The 15,937-nt window shown below is 44.7% G+C and overlaps 1 protein-coding gene across 1 annotated transcript in view; it reads left to right on the top strand.

Annotated features, from left to right (window-relative positions):
* Nucleotides 1–15,937, top strand: part of FREM3 (FRAS1 related extracellular matrix 3) — a 51,145-nt gene that overhangs the window by 19,162 nt on the left and 16,046 nt on the right. Inside the window, exons 3-4 of the mRNA XM_004685196.1 lie at nt 13,239–13,385; nt 14,886–15,116. Coding sequence (XP_004685253.1) covers nt 13,239–13,385; nt 14,886–15,116 — 378 coding nt within the window. The remainder of the gene's footprint in view (nt 1–13,238; nt 13,386–14,885; nt 15,117–15,937) is intronic.

Genomic DNA, 15,937 nt, shown 5'->3' with positions numbered 1-15,937 from the left:
ATTGGGAGACCAGAGTGTCGCCTAGCTCAGCTGCCTGCTGAGCCGGGGCTGGTGTTCCCTGGAAAATGAAGTCAAGCAGTTTATCTCCAAAGTCCCTTCCTGCCCTAAAATTCAAATACTGTTGGTGACTTGAATTCCTAGGACTACACCCGTGTTCTCCACAGGTGTAAACGGATTATTCTCATAGAAAGCACTTCAGGAAGAATTTTCAGTCCCCCTGACCCTACTTTGTGGAGAAAGGCAAGCTTGACTTTCGGAGAAAGCTCTGGGATGCACACAAGTGCAGAGTGCTTCATAGTGTATTTGATGGATGTGAATAAGCTAAAGAAGCAGCATAATTGAGTGACTAAGGGAAGGTAAAGTGTGATTCATCTGCTGCAGTAAACAGTCCAGAAAGGTGGAAAATAATTCAGCATCTCTTGTTGAATTTCACTTGATGGTTATAATTTTAATAGAAACATCAGAAAATGTGTGAAGCCCTACACAAGTCCCTTCCAGATCCTTTCTGTTCTGCCTTGTTGACAACACTCAGCCACACTGTCTGCCTCAGTTTCCCTTGAGTTTGGAAGTGTTTGTGTTTTTGGGTGGTGGTAGCTTTTTTTGTTTTTTTTTTCTTTTGAAAGTATTTGTTTTAATATTAAATACACATGGCGTGATATTTTAATAGTTTAATAGTTAAAGGTATGACTCATCTGTGACACAGTTTACCCACTTAAGTATACACTTCAGTGGGTTTCTTATTGTAGTATATTCCTAGGTCCATGGAACCATAAGCTGGTTTAGGGCATTTTCACCCCCTCACAAGGAAACCCTGTCCTCGCTAGCACGCACGCTCATCTCCTCACACACCTCCCCGCTCGGACCCTCGGCCACAATCATCTGCCGTCTCTCTCCATGAGTCCCTTTGTCCCTCCGGACCTTCCACATAAGTGGGGCCTTGTGCTGGGGTCTGGCTCCTGTCATTGAGGGTCCTGTGTCTAAGGTTCATGTTATAACCCATTCCAGTGTTTCCTTCCTTTGAGGACCAAATAGCACGCTATTGTGTGAATCTATTCTTTCTTATACATCCATTTATCGGTTGATGGACATCTGGGTTAGTTCCACCCAACAGCTTGGGTGTGAGGTTACTCACACATCCATGAAGTACTGTATGTGGGTGTGTGATTTCTTTTCTCTCATCTATGCCCCTAACACTGAGAGACTTCCCCTCCATTTGCAGGACCCAGGACTTAATATCTGTTCTATCCGAATCCTTGGGGACCCCTTCAGTAGGAAAAGTAATAAGAAGAGTCAACTGATCGGAAAGCTACTGAATTTCTTTGAAAATATAGCTAGGTTCAGACATTTTGTGAGTAAGCACCAAGCAGGTGTTTGCAGGTTTGTCATGAGGATGGAGCAGAGACTTGGCAGTGCCGTGCATTAGAAAGGGCCTGTAGGCCCTCCCTGGTGGCGCAGCGGGTTAAAGCACTGCACTAAGAAGCTTAAGCCACTTCCTCATGAGTTCTACCCCGGCCTGCCCCGGAGGATGACCACATGGCGTGGCAGACCTCTCCTGACCCGCCCGCTGCTCCCCTCAGCAGTGTACTTTGTCGATCTGCCTGTTCTGCTCCCCACTCTGTCCCTGGTAAATCCTCTCACCCCCCCCGCATCTCTGCCCTGTACCCCAGCTCTGTATGAATAAATTTAAAAAATATATATATATATAAAAGAAAGGGCCTGTAACCTCAGATGGTGGTCTGTTTCCATAAGACTTCAAAATTTCTGTAATACTTGTTGCAAGTAACAAGCCTCTAATACAGGGACTGTGTCCATGAGCTGGGGGGTGGGGGGGAGACGCAGTGAGTACTCCTTGAGGCAAGTTCTTCTTCTAGATGATACAAGGGCTTATATTATGAAGCAGAATATAAAATTTACAGGGAATTTTTTCAGCTCTCTCCGACTTCAAAGCTCACAGCCTATAGCCAGGCCCCTGGTCCCCACCCTTCCTGGGGGCACTTTCAAATATTCCCTTCCGGGGCTGGTGTAAGGGTTGAGAAACACTCACGGAATTAATTTCTGTTCATGTGATTTTGACATGACTTCAAAATAATTGAAACATGTCCTGGAAGGAGTCTTGAGGAACAAGCTGATAAAATGTGCTCCATTTTTGTTTCTGTCAAAACAAAAACACATCTTGGGTTTAAGCAAGTCTGAGAAAGAAAGGGCCTGACGTGCACACACTTCGCAACTGAAAACTTCTCCACCGAGTTCTCTTATCTCTTGCTGCCAATGAAAGATCTAGATCCACCTGCCACCGCCTTCAATCCGAGACCTCCGTGCCCCTTCACCCCTAGAACATTCTGGCAAAGTTACACCTTGCCTTTCCTCACAAATACAAACTGACCAAACCACGGCCACGTGTTAGCCGGGGAGCATGAGAAGAGTTTCGTGAAATGGACTCCAGGTGCAAAACCCTCCAGTGACACCGCGGCCTGCACTTTTCTTCGCGACCAGGCGGCGCCCTCCCCACCAGCCCTCCTCCTGGCCCGGCAGCTCCTGGCAGCGCCCTCCCCACCAGCACTCACCCTGGGATTTCCGCTAACCTGGCGCCGAGCCGGCAGACACATTTTCTATGATTAATTAAGCATGGAAAGTCATATTTTTCCACACTATTTCACCTTTCATGCTTTAAATTGATTTTACTTCCCAGCTTTTATTTTCCTCTCATAAATTCATTTGTTGGAAGGAAACTGCTGGTGCCTGGATCCCTGAGTGTAGGGAGGGATGTCCCAGAGGCGCCTCCGCAGACTCTGGCCCCCACTGCCCCCCACCCCGGGCTGTCTCACCTGCCAGGTCTCCTGCCCCCGCCAGCCCTTCGCCGCTCCTCCGTGTGTGTCCGAGTCCTTTCCTGGCCCCTCTTCAATGCTGACTGCTGTTTGCCAAGGCCCAGCAAACTCTGCACGGGTCACAGCAGAGAAAGAATGTGGCTCAAGAGTTGCAGCATGGAAGGTCAGGAAAGTCCATTCTTCTGTTCTTCGGGCGGGAATTTGAAATGCCAAGGCAAAGGGGATGAGGCCAGATGAGTGACATCACTGCTCCAGTCACAGCTGTTTAGGAAGGACCTGGTGTCTACACCGCGCGCCAAAATGGATAATCTCATTGAATGCACAGCAAGCAGAGCTGGCAGGTTGGATGAAACTGGACTCATCTCTTTCGGTTCTTAGCAATCATCTGATTCCTTTCTCCATTCCACTACTGATGTCCATGTGTCGACAAATATTCTGCTTTTTGTAGTAAATGTGCATTTCAGCCAGGAGTCGCAAAGATACCACCTCAGTGGCCGAATGTCGTTTTGCTTGTTCAAAGATTCTCACCTGTGGTCTACTCTGAGAGCTGAATTTTGTTTATGTTTTATTCATTCTGGCAACCAAAAGAAGAGAGGCCCTCCGCTTCCAGAACACCCCGGACCCTGCGACTCTGTTTGTATAATTAAACGACCTGGCAAGTTTTCTGAAAGAACCAAGTCTGGCCCCAACCCCCAGATACCCTGGGTCAGTTTGTCTGTGGCGCAGCCTGGACATCAGTGAGTGACGCCCCCAAGCAACTGTGCTGTGCTCTCAGGTTGGAGACTGTGCTGGAAAATTCAGAAATAGCTCTTCCTGCCCTGCCTTTTCTGCAGTGTGGGGAGCTTAGGTCTGTCCTAATCCACAGAATATGCCAAAGGTGTCAGGCCTGTGGTTGAGTATATACTCACTCACACACACACACATAGGAGATATGTACATATATACACATGTGTACATATAGAGTATATTACCTATGATGCTATATGACCTCCTCATATGTAATAAGATAGATAGACAGCAATAATATAATTATGTACAAAATCAGTTTAGGCATCTATATTTATTAGGCACAAATGTATGTGCCTACTGGAGAGTAACACATACTGGAGAGATTGTGTGCTGGCCTTGAAGCAGCAAAGAGCCATATTACAGACTACCTATTGCAAAGTCCACTTGCAGCACATTTCAGAGGCCTCTGGGAGAAGAAGCAGCCTCCAGCCAACACTAGTAAGAAACCAGGGCTCTGGGCCACGCAGCCACAGGAGAACGCGTTCTGCCAATCGTCCGATGCCTCTGGAAACACATTCTTCCTAGTCAAGGTGCAGCTAATACCTGAAGTGCTTCTCTTGAGAGCCTGTGCAGGGATGCAGCTAAGTGTACCTGGGCCCCAGATCCACTGAAACTATGAGATAACACGCGTGCTTTGTTTACACCTGAGGCTTGGGCAATTTAACACAGCAGTGGAAGACTCCGTGGAGGAGCCGATCTCTGATAACTGTGTCAGGGCCGTTTGCTCCTTTATAAGGCTTGCCCGGATATGAAAGAAGAGCTGGGGCTCTGGTTTGCTGGACCGCAGTGCCCATGCACCCTTCATGCCGCGGGCTGGAGGCAGGCAGGTCTGGGTCTCACCTCCGTCTGTTCAACTCACTATACTCCAAGGGGCTGAGTGGCTTTTATTTCCTGATTTGATTTCATTTGCCACTTATGTTTTCCATTGTCCCCTGTGTTTTTTAAAACGTGGATGTATTATTCTTTCTTTTAAATGCAGGAAAAGGCCCATTAAATGAGCAGTTTAGTTACTCTTAATGTATGATTATATATATAAATATATCTTCCGGGCACACCAGGAAAACCAAATAAACAGGGAAGACACAGGTGACATTTAGCATTAAGCACAAAATGGCGAGCTACTATACCCAGCAGGGGCTCACACAGAAATATAAAGCACAGAAAGAGAAAGAGGTTTTAGCTGTTCAGATTTAAAAGAAAGTGTAGCTTCAAGAACTAGTCCATTGAAGTGAAAATAGTAATACCGAGTTTACGTACATAACCGCATCCAGCACTAAACTCTGCATGGAAACAGCCATTTGCCCTCTCCCTCTTCATCCATCTTCTGAGAGCTATAGCAAGAAATAGGCTTGATTTTATTTTTTTTTAAGATTTGTTTATGCATATAAAAGCTGGGGTACAGGCCAGAGGTGCAAGGAATGAGGAGATTCACCAGAGACAGAGTGGGGAGCAGAACAGGCAGATGTGTGAAGTACACTGCTGTGGGGAGCAGCGGGCGGGTCAGGAGTGGTCTGCTGTGCCCTGTGGGTCACCTCCAGGCTGGGAATCGAACTTGTGTTGCAGTGGCTGCTGACAGCTTCATAGCATGTGCCTTAACACCTAGTACCACCAGGGAGGGCCCCTGAAGTGACTTTTAAACTGACTTCCCGTTGCTGTTACTGCAGGCTGTGTCTGGGTTCAGTCCGTGACTGACCCGTTCTCTCTCACCTCTCCTGCTATTTTTGTTGTGGTCTGTGTATGGCGTCACTCCAAATGATGCCTCGCAGAGCTACTTCCATTTTCTTTAAGGGTCTTTAAGATTCACGGATTTGACATTTGATCACTTTAGCACAACCTGGCAGGGCCAATTGTACTTGGGCTATAAAGGGGGTATTTTTATTTCTAGAAAATTGGTATTTGCCCCAAGAGTTTGAAGTTGAATGGAAGCTTTCCATGTATTTCAAGACTGTTGAACTATTGTCTGGCAGAGAAGAATTGCTGGCAACTGAAATGCTTCCTCTGCATGGCAAAGCTCTGCTGAGATTCAGAGCGATGTGAGTGTCTGCCCGACCACCGCCAGGTCTGTCCAGGTCTCTTCCCGCTGAGTCCTGCCACCTCGCTATCCGTCAAGTAGAAACATATGAAATTGTTAGTACTCAGCCGTTCCACTTGAAGGAAGAGCACTTTCCCATGGCCCGCTCTAGTAGAAAGACTGGCCCAGGTGGATCTGGACAGCTGCATCTGTGTCTTCCCCAGAAGGAGCCATCAGGACTGTGTTCCAGGCAATTCATTTAAACTGTTAGGTTACCAAGGGCAGAGAGAACCCTGGCTTCCCCGGGCCCCAGGGCATAATAATCAGCCTCTTGCCTTCAATGGGGTGGAAAAGAAAAGAGCATAACCAGCAAACAGGGAAAAAGCTCACCTGGCTCAGTGCATGAGGTTGCCCAGTCACTGACTCTAGATTATATCCCAAAACGAGAATGGTTATTCTGACCCCCAGACACACAGCTGCTCAGTATGTGACCTGCACTTTATTGTATTGTATTTCCTTGTGCTACATTTCATTGCATTGTTTCACATGATATTACATTGCATTACATTATACTATTACCTTACACTACATTACACTACACTACATCGTCTAGAAGGATGTACTCTTGAGGAGGAAGGGCCAATGTGTTCTCCCTTTCCATTAAGCCATCTGGACCCCCAGCTCCCATAGGGAAATGCCCCTGTAATCATTCAATCAGTGTATGTCCGCCTGCCAACTAGTTTGGGACCTGTGCTAATGTGATTTTTTTTTTTAATTCTCCAACATCTTGCTTTGAGAGTTCTTTGTTAGCTCCATTCTGTGTCACAAGCAGCATGGGGTACCCTATGGAAGCATGCCCAATGATCCCAGAAAAACTTGGGGTCTTTATTTTTTCACACTGCTCCCAATGTGGTTATATGAAGATATCTATTTTAAGAAAGAAAGAAAGTAGGCACAGAAAACTTGTATTGTCATGCACAGCAGTAACACGTTGGGTTTTTAATTCTCCAAAGTAGAGAGTCAAGCATGTCATGGAGAAGGTTTGGGGACATACAAAAAGAATGGATCACACACCTCCCTCTAAACCACAGTACGCTCTCACCCCTGCTGGCCCTGCCCACCCACCAGGTGAGCCAGGTGAGCGCAAGGTCTTGGTCTCCACCACTAAAGGCACATGCACTTCCTGGGGCTTGTTGGGAGGCAGCGCTGCTGGAGCTCAGGCGACTGCCCGCAAGAAATGACAACATCTCTTGAGTTTCACTCCCTTTTTCTGAAAAGCTGGATGTGTGGCTGCACAGAACAGCCTATAGTTCCTCAGGAAGAGGAGGGCCACGAACCTTGACATGTCAAAGGGAGGGACGGACCCTCCTTCCAGCCCCCTGCGGGGCGTCTGCCTGAGAAGCTCAGGGAGGGAGTAGTGAGGACCTGGGAGCCTGAATAGAGTGACGTGTGAAAGCCCTGAGAAGCAGGAGTGGACTCATGAGTGATGCCCTGGTGCCAAAGGGGTTGTGACTTGTTTTAGCCAACAAAATGCATTTTTTTAAATTGGTACCACAGCTCCGGGAACATCAGAGAACAACTAGGGGAAGAAAAATGGAGACCTAGGGATGGAGACTTAGTGTAGTTACCAATACACAAAGATTTGGGGCCCGGTTTCTCAAGAAATCCAGCTGAGCTCCCTGCCATAGGGTTATGTGACCTACCTCCTGCCTTCCACCCAGAAGGAAAAAAGAAAAACTCCACTCGTCTCTAATTAGTTTGGGTACATTCCTATTATTTTGCAACCTCAACTAAGACAAAACAATACATCTGTGGATCAGTCAGATGCTTAGTCTAATCTACTCTAGTTAAGAAATTCATTTGGGGAGAGTAGGAAGCTCTGGAAGCATCTCCTGGAAGCCATCGTCAGAGTCTACAAAGGACGTGAGAACACACGAGGGGCCACCGCGGCCTCTTAGCACGGACATCACAGCTGCACAGTTGTCCCTGGTACTGGGCCTCTGTCACCAATACCAGAGAAAACCAGAAGTCTCCCTGGTGACCATCACCAAACTGGGCCCCGGGGGCACCTGAACCCCACAGTGTGCACCTCTGAGTCAGAGTCACCAGCTGTCAGCAGAATCTAGGGGATGAGCTTCTGCCTCTCCTATGAGGGAATCTGCGAAGTGCTTTCTGGTGTCTTCCTAGTGGAGGTGGGACGCACTCAATGTCAAATTCTCCAAACATAAAAAAAGCTGCTGGATAGTGAGAAAGCACGTTCAAGTTCACTAAGTGGCTATCATCAGCACTATTGTTCTGCAGAAGCTAATGTCCCTTCTTCAATAAGGATTGACAGGTAGGAAGGAAAAGGCATCAGAAGGGACAAAGTCCAGGTGGACCATCTGGCAGATGGTCCTGGCAGAATGTTGACTCCTTCTCAGATATGGACACACTTGCTTTGTGCTCATTCTTCCCTCTGCCTAGACTGTTCCTCCTAATCTCTCAAAGAGCGCCCCTTTAGAAAAGCTAAACTTAACCACTCTGCAGAGAATAGTCCCATGTCGTTCCCCTAGTCACTCTTTGCCCACCTCTCTTGATGATTTTTCTTCATAGCTCTTCTCATCTCCAAGCCTACGCATGATTTCTTTGCCCCACTGGAAAGTATGCCCATGAGAACATGAATCTGGGGGTCTTCATTTCTCTGTCCTCAGCACCTGAAAGATTCCTCAGCTCATAACAAGCTCTATAAATCTTTGTGGAATAATTAGATGGATGGTTGAACTAATGTGCTGTCTTAGCGATCATTCTGCAGAACCTAGAATATAACTTAGAACTACGAGAGCTAGACAGCATTAACATGTTTTCTTTCTTTTTACTACTCAGTGTAGTAGATCAAGGATCTCACAGTTAAATCTCTCATAACATCTCCCAATACAAGATTTACAGATCAAATCAAATACTGTTTTTAATCGGGATGCATTTTCCAGAGTATGGTTTGTGGAACAGCACTGAGAAATGATAAGTGATTTCTGCATTTTACAGGTGCAGCCAAAGTTTCCTTATGAGAATTATCAGATCCCAGAAAACACTAAAAATTCAACTGGGACATTTTCAGATTATCAGGATACTCTTTCTGTGGTCAATGTATTTAAGAACTTTGGTAATCAAAAGATCTTATTTTTAGATCTTCTACTTTTAGATAGATGTGCTTTCCATGGGTGGCTTGAAGATTTAGTTATGTGAAATATAATCAATAACTGCCTCTTAATTCTCCCTTCTTCATGGATTGTAGGTTGACATTAAGAATTTTCTTTCCTCCCCTCAAGTACGTGATGATTATATTAACTAAGTCATTATGGCTAATTTCACTAGGGAAATATTTAACTTATTCATTACTCTGGAAATCTGTAGTCAATTTATGTATATAATTACTTTCTTGGCTTAACACAGAGTCTTTATGGAGTCCATAGGTTGGCTGAGGATTTCTGTGACTCCTGGGAATGTAAAGTCTCCTGCATGTAAGATTTGGTGAACCAGTACATTTTGAGGGGAGAAGTCTGCTGTCAAGGAACCAAAGAAATCTGTGACTGCAAGAAGTTTTAACTATCCCTCTATATAAATGTATATAATTGAGCCGAAGGTAAAATACTAGAATCCAAGACTCAATAAGAAAATTCCATTGCACTAAAATCTAGTTCTAATCAAAGACCTTGAAGGCCTTTACATAGGTTAGAAAGTTGGTAGAATTACTTGGAGACAGAAATTAGGAGTTTTCAATGGGAATTATAAAATATAAATCATCACTCAAGGTGTCCTTGGAGAAAAAACATATCTTACTGTCTCCCTCAATCACTGTGGACTTTGGAGTAAGAAATTATTTCATCTTTTTGGTTGATGGGGCTAGAAAAGATTTGAAAACTATTCCTGAACTTTAAATAACTTTGTAAACCACTTAAATTAATTTGAAAAGATTACGATCGTTAGGTTATTATTTACTGATTACTACTCTAACACTCATCATTTTACTTGGCCTAGACTACAAATTACAGTTCTTTCTGATGATAGTTGTCCAATAAAATATCCTAAGGATTTTAATTTTGCTCCTGCAACACAGGAGGTGTTACAGAAAAGCCATTCAGTAACTTATCTAGTAATGTATAAAATGAGACATGTATTTCAAACCTGTTTGGAAAGGAAGCAGCTTATATTAGAAAGCAGGCAAAGCAAGGCATGGAAAGTGTGTAGGCATCCATTCCAAAGTGACCTCATCAAGCCCAAAGAATACTTTGTTGAACGTTTTCAAATGCATGCATGTGTCCTTGTATAGGTGACCTCAGTGGAATCCATATTGAAATGGCCACTCTCTTTGCTCCTGGGTGGAAATTCTATCCATTTCTCCAAGTTCAGCCCCTACATCCTGCCCCTGCCCCGCCCCCCCCTTACCCTCAGGGTCCGTCTACTCCATTCCTTTCTATCTGTAATCATATTGGCCTTGTGTTGTGATTTCACAATTCCCTATGAACATGTCTTATTTTCTGGCTGGGTTAAAGACCCCTAGAGGGTTGTAGTCACCCTGTGAAAACAGTGTATAAGTGTTATTTCTACTGATTACAACGACTATTATTTAAAGGCATAGTTGCAATAAGTTGCTCAACTATTTTTTTTTTTTTTTGTAGTGAGCTGACATTTGTAATGGTAGATTCCTCAGAGTTTAAACCACGATAAACTAAGCCAGCACCAAGATCAAATATTTCTTTATACAAGTTTACACTTAAAAGCAATATAATGATATAGTTAATATAGGATAAGGAGTGGGTATCTGGGCCCAATGTGTAGAACACAATGAATTAAACCAAGGGGCCATTACGCTCTGGTTTTGGCTGCTTTATAAAGATAAGTAAAACCATAACTTCAAGAATAATTTCTTCTGTTACTCCATGTCTTTATTATTTTGACTATTCTATTGAGTCTTCTTTGTTTTGAAACTCTGCCGTGGCATGTCCTAATATCTTTAGAACAAAGCCCCCTCAAGTTGTCTGTTAAGTTATTTCCTTCTTTCTGGGGTTGATTTTAGCTAGCAACGAGAATGAATATAACATTACATCATGTAGATAAGATTCATCTTCTTGGATTCATCTGGAACTACAATTGTTTTTCCTCTGACTTCTTCATCCTAACACACTTGGTACAAAACACCTTATCTCTAAGTGCTTTGGTACAGAGAATATTTTGGATTTTCCCAAAACCATGTTTCTTCTTCTCATGTCACTGACCTGGCCCCATAAAACCACCATGATAAGATTTCAGGTCACAGTGACTTTCGAAATCAGGCCTGAAGAGACAAGCCTTTGACACTGACTCCTCTTGTTCAGGGTGTAGGCACATTAGCATTATAGCCAAGTCATACTATTGGCTAAAGAAGGACAAAAGGAGGCAGGTTTTAGAGGAATATGGAATGTGCCTGGAAACTATTGTATTAAAAGTGGTCTGGCCCAAAAATCCCACTTCGAGGTATTTACCCGAAAGACACTGATTCAAAAGGACACCTGCACCCCCATGTTTATTGCTGCTTTATTTACAATTGGAAAGATACGAAATCAACCCCAATGCCCAAAAGTGGATAACTGGATTAGAAAGATGTGGTACATATACACAATGGAATATTACTCAGCAACCAAAAAAATAATAATAATAAACACATGCCTTTAGCATGTAACATGGATGGAGCTGGAGGGGATTGTGCTTAATAAAATAATCCAGAAGGAAAAGGAAAAATACCAGATTGTTCCAATCATAGCAGGAGTATAAAGGACTAGGGGAGAAAATAATAATAATAATGAGCAACTATATACCAGAGACATTTTACAGGGGTGGAGTGGGGACTGGGATCAAAAACGGTGGGGGAGGGAAATGCACTGGACTGTGGTGATGGCACCCGGGTGATTTGGTGATGGGAAGTCCACAGGGATTACAACTGAGATGGAAAAAGGCACAAAATGATGTTAAAATAAACTACTATATTATTTTTTAAAAAGTGGGTTTGGAAGTCCTGACCAGAGAAAGACCATATGAATGAATCAGTGGTGAAAGCAACATCGCAAGACACAAATCAAGTCTATGCTCCCATAAAACCACCATGATGAGGACCCAAGTTCATGGGGCATTAATTTGTACCAGGTGGTACAGCATTATCTTCTTTGATTCTGAAAATAATCCTGTGAGCACAGAGAGCAGTTTACAAATCTCTGCCTCTTGCTCGTGACAATACGATGAGTTGAGCAGAGCTGGGGGAGCTCACTGCCTCAGAGTGTACCCCAAGCATTTTTATCCAGCCAGCTCACACTGGTTGGATTCAGAACAGGACCATGTGTCTCTCCCTGGTTGGTGAGAGCCTTTATCTCATGCTTGTTTTGATTCAGAGGCGCTGCTCTGCAGTAGAGTTTGCCCATTTCTTTGCGATGTCTTCAAGTTGCATTGACCCCCAAGTCAGAAGAGAGTCAGTGTGGAGCCAGAAACAAGCAAACAAGCACTAAACTAGGAGCCACAGAGCTGGATTCTAGTCTGGACGCACCATGACCTTTGTAGACCTATCCACGTCACTCCACCTGTCTGTCCAGGTACAAGGATGTTGTGTTTGCTCTAGTCTAACATCTGGTTAGCAGAATAAAATAGGATTTTGGGTAAAAAAAACACACAAAAGAATGCTTACCACTTCTACTTTGATGCATTACTTCAAAATCCAAAGAACTATATACATGAAAAATGAAAGTGGCTTGCTTCAAACTGGAAACTAAACCAGTGATTTTTTTTAATAGCATAAAAGCGTTTCTGGTGTGTTCATTTGCTTGCGTTTTGCTCTATTTATCAGAATGCGCACACCACAACATCAATAATGTTATGTTTAACAGGAGAGGGAGAAGACAGATGGAGAGTAAGCATGAACTTCAACGTATGCATTTATCTTGCAGTTGTACGTCGCTGAGTTCTGGCGTGTGGGATAAACAAGAGCTGTAATGTAACCAAGTCTTAGTTGCATGTCCTTTGAACATTATTCAGTAGTGGTTGCAAGGAAAGGCTCTTTCCTCCCTCCTACATGGATCACTGGCAGGTGACATAAATTTTCTGATTGCTCCAATAAAAATATCTCACGGGCGCACTGAATCAAAAACACAAGGTTAATCTAGTCACTAGCATTTTGCCTCGAGTAATAATTAAATCTGAAACTTGCTCTGTATTAAAACTTCTTTGCTGCTGTGGGCCAAAACCTGCTACATAAGAGGAGGGCAGAGGCTTCTGCTCTTTCTCCCCCAGGTTGACCCAGGAGAGGAGGTGAGGAACTCTCCTGCTTCAGTGGCAGTTACCTGAAGGTGATGCTTTCTGTAGTTGATGTTTTATAAACTGGGCTCTCTGGAAGCCCAGTGCATACGGCCTATTGCAGTAAGAGGAAACCTGGCTCGTCTACACAAGAACAGGTTTGGCTGGTGCTCAGGGAAGTCTCTAGAAAAGTGAAGCACTGTTCTTTTTATAAACAGGAATATGTGTTTTTGAAATGCTTGGCTTCACAGCAGGATGCAAACCCCAATCACTGATTTCTCCTCAGACACTCCAACTTCTCCCTCCTCTCCCAATTGCAGGGGGAAATAAGTTAACAAATCAGCCCTTCCATCTATTCTGGGCTTGGATCTCCTTGGAGAAAAGCTACTACATTGTGGATGAAGACGCTGTGGTCCTCAAAGTGAGCCTCACGCGCAGAGGGTACCTTGGAGAAGCATCCTTCATCAGTAAGGACCTTTAGACGGGGTGCTGACGGTGGAAAATCCACACGCTGCTTTGTATCCATGTTCTTTTCCTGTGCTCTTAAGACAGTTACATTCCTTCTCTCCTTTTAATTCAAGAGACTCCAGAATGCCACATACCAGAGTCCTCAAGCCACCATTTCTTTTCAAACTGCTTTTAAATTTATAATACATATTTATACTTAATTCTGGCTACTTCGTAGGGTGATGGACGCTCTACCTAAATCAGAGGTCCATTCTCAGCACCTCAGCCAGAGCCGGTGCCCCAAAATTGGCAGTAGCCACCTACTCACACGACTTAAATAGAGTGCTTCCAGCTCGACCTTAGCTGTGTTTGGGGTTCCACTGCCCGTCCTTCTGCCCACTCCAGCAGGGACCCCAACCGGCACTTCAAAGCTGGCCGCTCAGTTTCCACCACCAAAAGTATTAATGCAGGCCTCCTCCAGGAGTTTGAACATGTCAACTCCAGCCCTCCTACCTTGGAAATTAGTTTCACACTCTGGGGGCCTTTTACAAGCCCTCAAATTCTCCAAGAATAGGAAAGAGGAAATGGCACAAGGGAACACCCATCTAACTTGGGGTCAAGCTTTTCAATAGCAGGTGTCAAGGCCTATCTGATGTTGCACATTGAAACAACTGCAGAGTCAAAGCCTTATAATGATCCAAAAGTCATGAGACATTTCACCAGACCTTCATTTGCAAGTCACACTCAAAACCAGACACAACCAGAATGCTGTGTGCTGGGGAGTGGGAGGGGGAAGAGGGGCGGGGGGAGGGGCAGCTTTGTGGTCTTGAAGGGGTAGCACCTTTCACCCTCAGACCCCACACTGTGTGGTTGTTTCACCCCTTCAATAAGTCACCAATCCAAACAGAACCCAAATCTGTCTCCACCTCTACCTACGGAGCCCTAACTGAAAAAACCTGCTAGTGATTCTTTCCCAATCAAAAATCCCTAAACACCAAAGGGATAACACCTCCGTAAGTAAAGACCAGCATGGGAAAGTAACCTGGAGTGGTCCTCCCAGAGACAGAACTACAATTACCAGATACAAATATTCGTGATGGAACCCTCCGCAGGTGCCTGGCAAGGAACTCACCGGCAAACTAAGTCGCGGAGAGGGTCTCTGCTCCCCTCACTGATAGCCTGAGCTTGCGGGGGGCTGAGAACATGGAAGAATGAGGCTCTTCACTGAAGAATGAGGCTCTTCACTTGGTAAACATCTACTAAAATAAAGACACTAGTGACCGTTCTCCATGCTCTCCGGGGTAGTCCCTTCCCTGCATCCCTCTTTCTTCCACACATATCCACTGCCCACGGGAAGGAGAGTTTGCAAGTGTCTTTTGGGAACATTAAAAGAAGCAGTTTCTATGTTACTTACTTTTCATCAATAGATGCCCCCCACACACACACACACACGCCCCTTGGAAAGGAGACTGTTCTTCAGTCATTAGGCTTTAGGTTAATAGTTTCCTGGTTTTATTTAGGCATTGTAACCAAAGACGAAACTGCAAGGAAAAATAAAGATTTTAAAGGGAAGACCCAGAAACCCATCCGGTTTGGTCCTGGACAGACTGCAGCCACATGGAGCGTGAGAATCCTACCTGACAATGAGTATGAGGCTTCTGAGACCTTCCAGATCCTTCTGTGGGACCCTCTCATGGCTGCCCTGGAGTTTCCGGAAATGGCCACTGTTGAAATCGTAGACCCTGGAGACGGTAGGTGGTGCCTGCAGCTATGACCCACCCACCTGATGGGATCCTGGGCCGTTGGGGCCTGACGCCTCCCTGAGGCTCCCTAAGCCACTACACCCGTCCATGCCACCTGGGATTTTAATTAAGCCAATTTACCTCACGGCTGGAAATCTACAGCCCTCCCTTGTTCTGGGGACTTTTGAGAAGGACCGTGGGAGACCGAGGCAGGGTTTTGGCAGCATTCCTTTGACACATCCACACTCCAAACCCCTGGCCCAGTGCTGCCTTCCAGCACCAGACCCTTCAGGGCCTCTTGGTGGCAGAAGCAAGAAGGGAAAGTATCATTGATATACATATGATGGGGGGAAACTGAGGCAACTAAATGTGTTTCGAATCCAAGAATTACTTGGATACACTTTCAATAGAATTTTATTTTTCAAACAAACACATGTGTTTCCAGTATACAATCCATGCTTCATAAGTTTTACAAAGCTTTGAAAAGCCCAAAGAAAAATAGTGCACATAATTCCATCAACAGAGGATGACCAGTATTTGTATTCCCATTTCAGTGACTGTTCCGATGGCATATTTATATTTCCATGATATCTGCACACATCTTCAGACGTAGGCACAGCTGTGCACACACACCCACACAGCTCAGTAAATGTCTGAGCATACCACTTTGACATGGAAGGCCAGACCAGTCATTTACTGTTCTTAGCCTCTTAAGTGGCCTGCATATGCTCATACACCACGTCAGCACAATAAATGTTGGATGTCTGTGCAACAATGCTGTGAAAGATTTTTCTGTATTCATGAATTAAATGACCTGATTCTTTAGGCAT

This window comes from Condylura cristata, unplaced genomic scaffold (assembly GCF_000260355.1).
Source record: "Condylura cristata isolate star-nosed mole 26May11 unplaced genomic scaffold, ConCri1.0 scaffold00018, whole genome shotgun sequence".
Lineage (NCBI taxonomy): Eukaryota > Metazoa > Chordata > Mammalia > Eulipotyphla > Talpidae > Condylura > Condylura cristata.
Note: the sequence above shows the minus strand (reverse complement) of the source record. Positions and strands in the feature narration are given on the sequence as shown.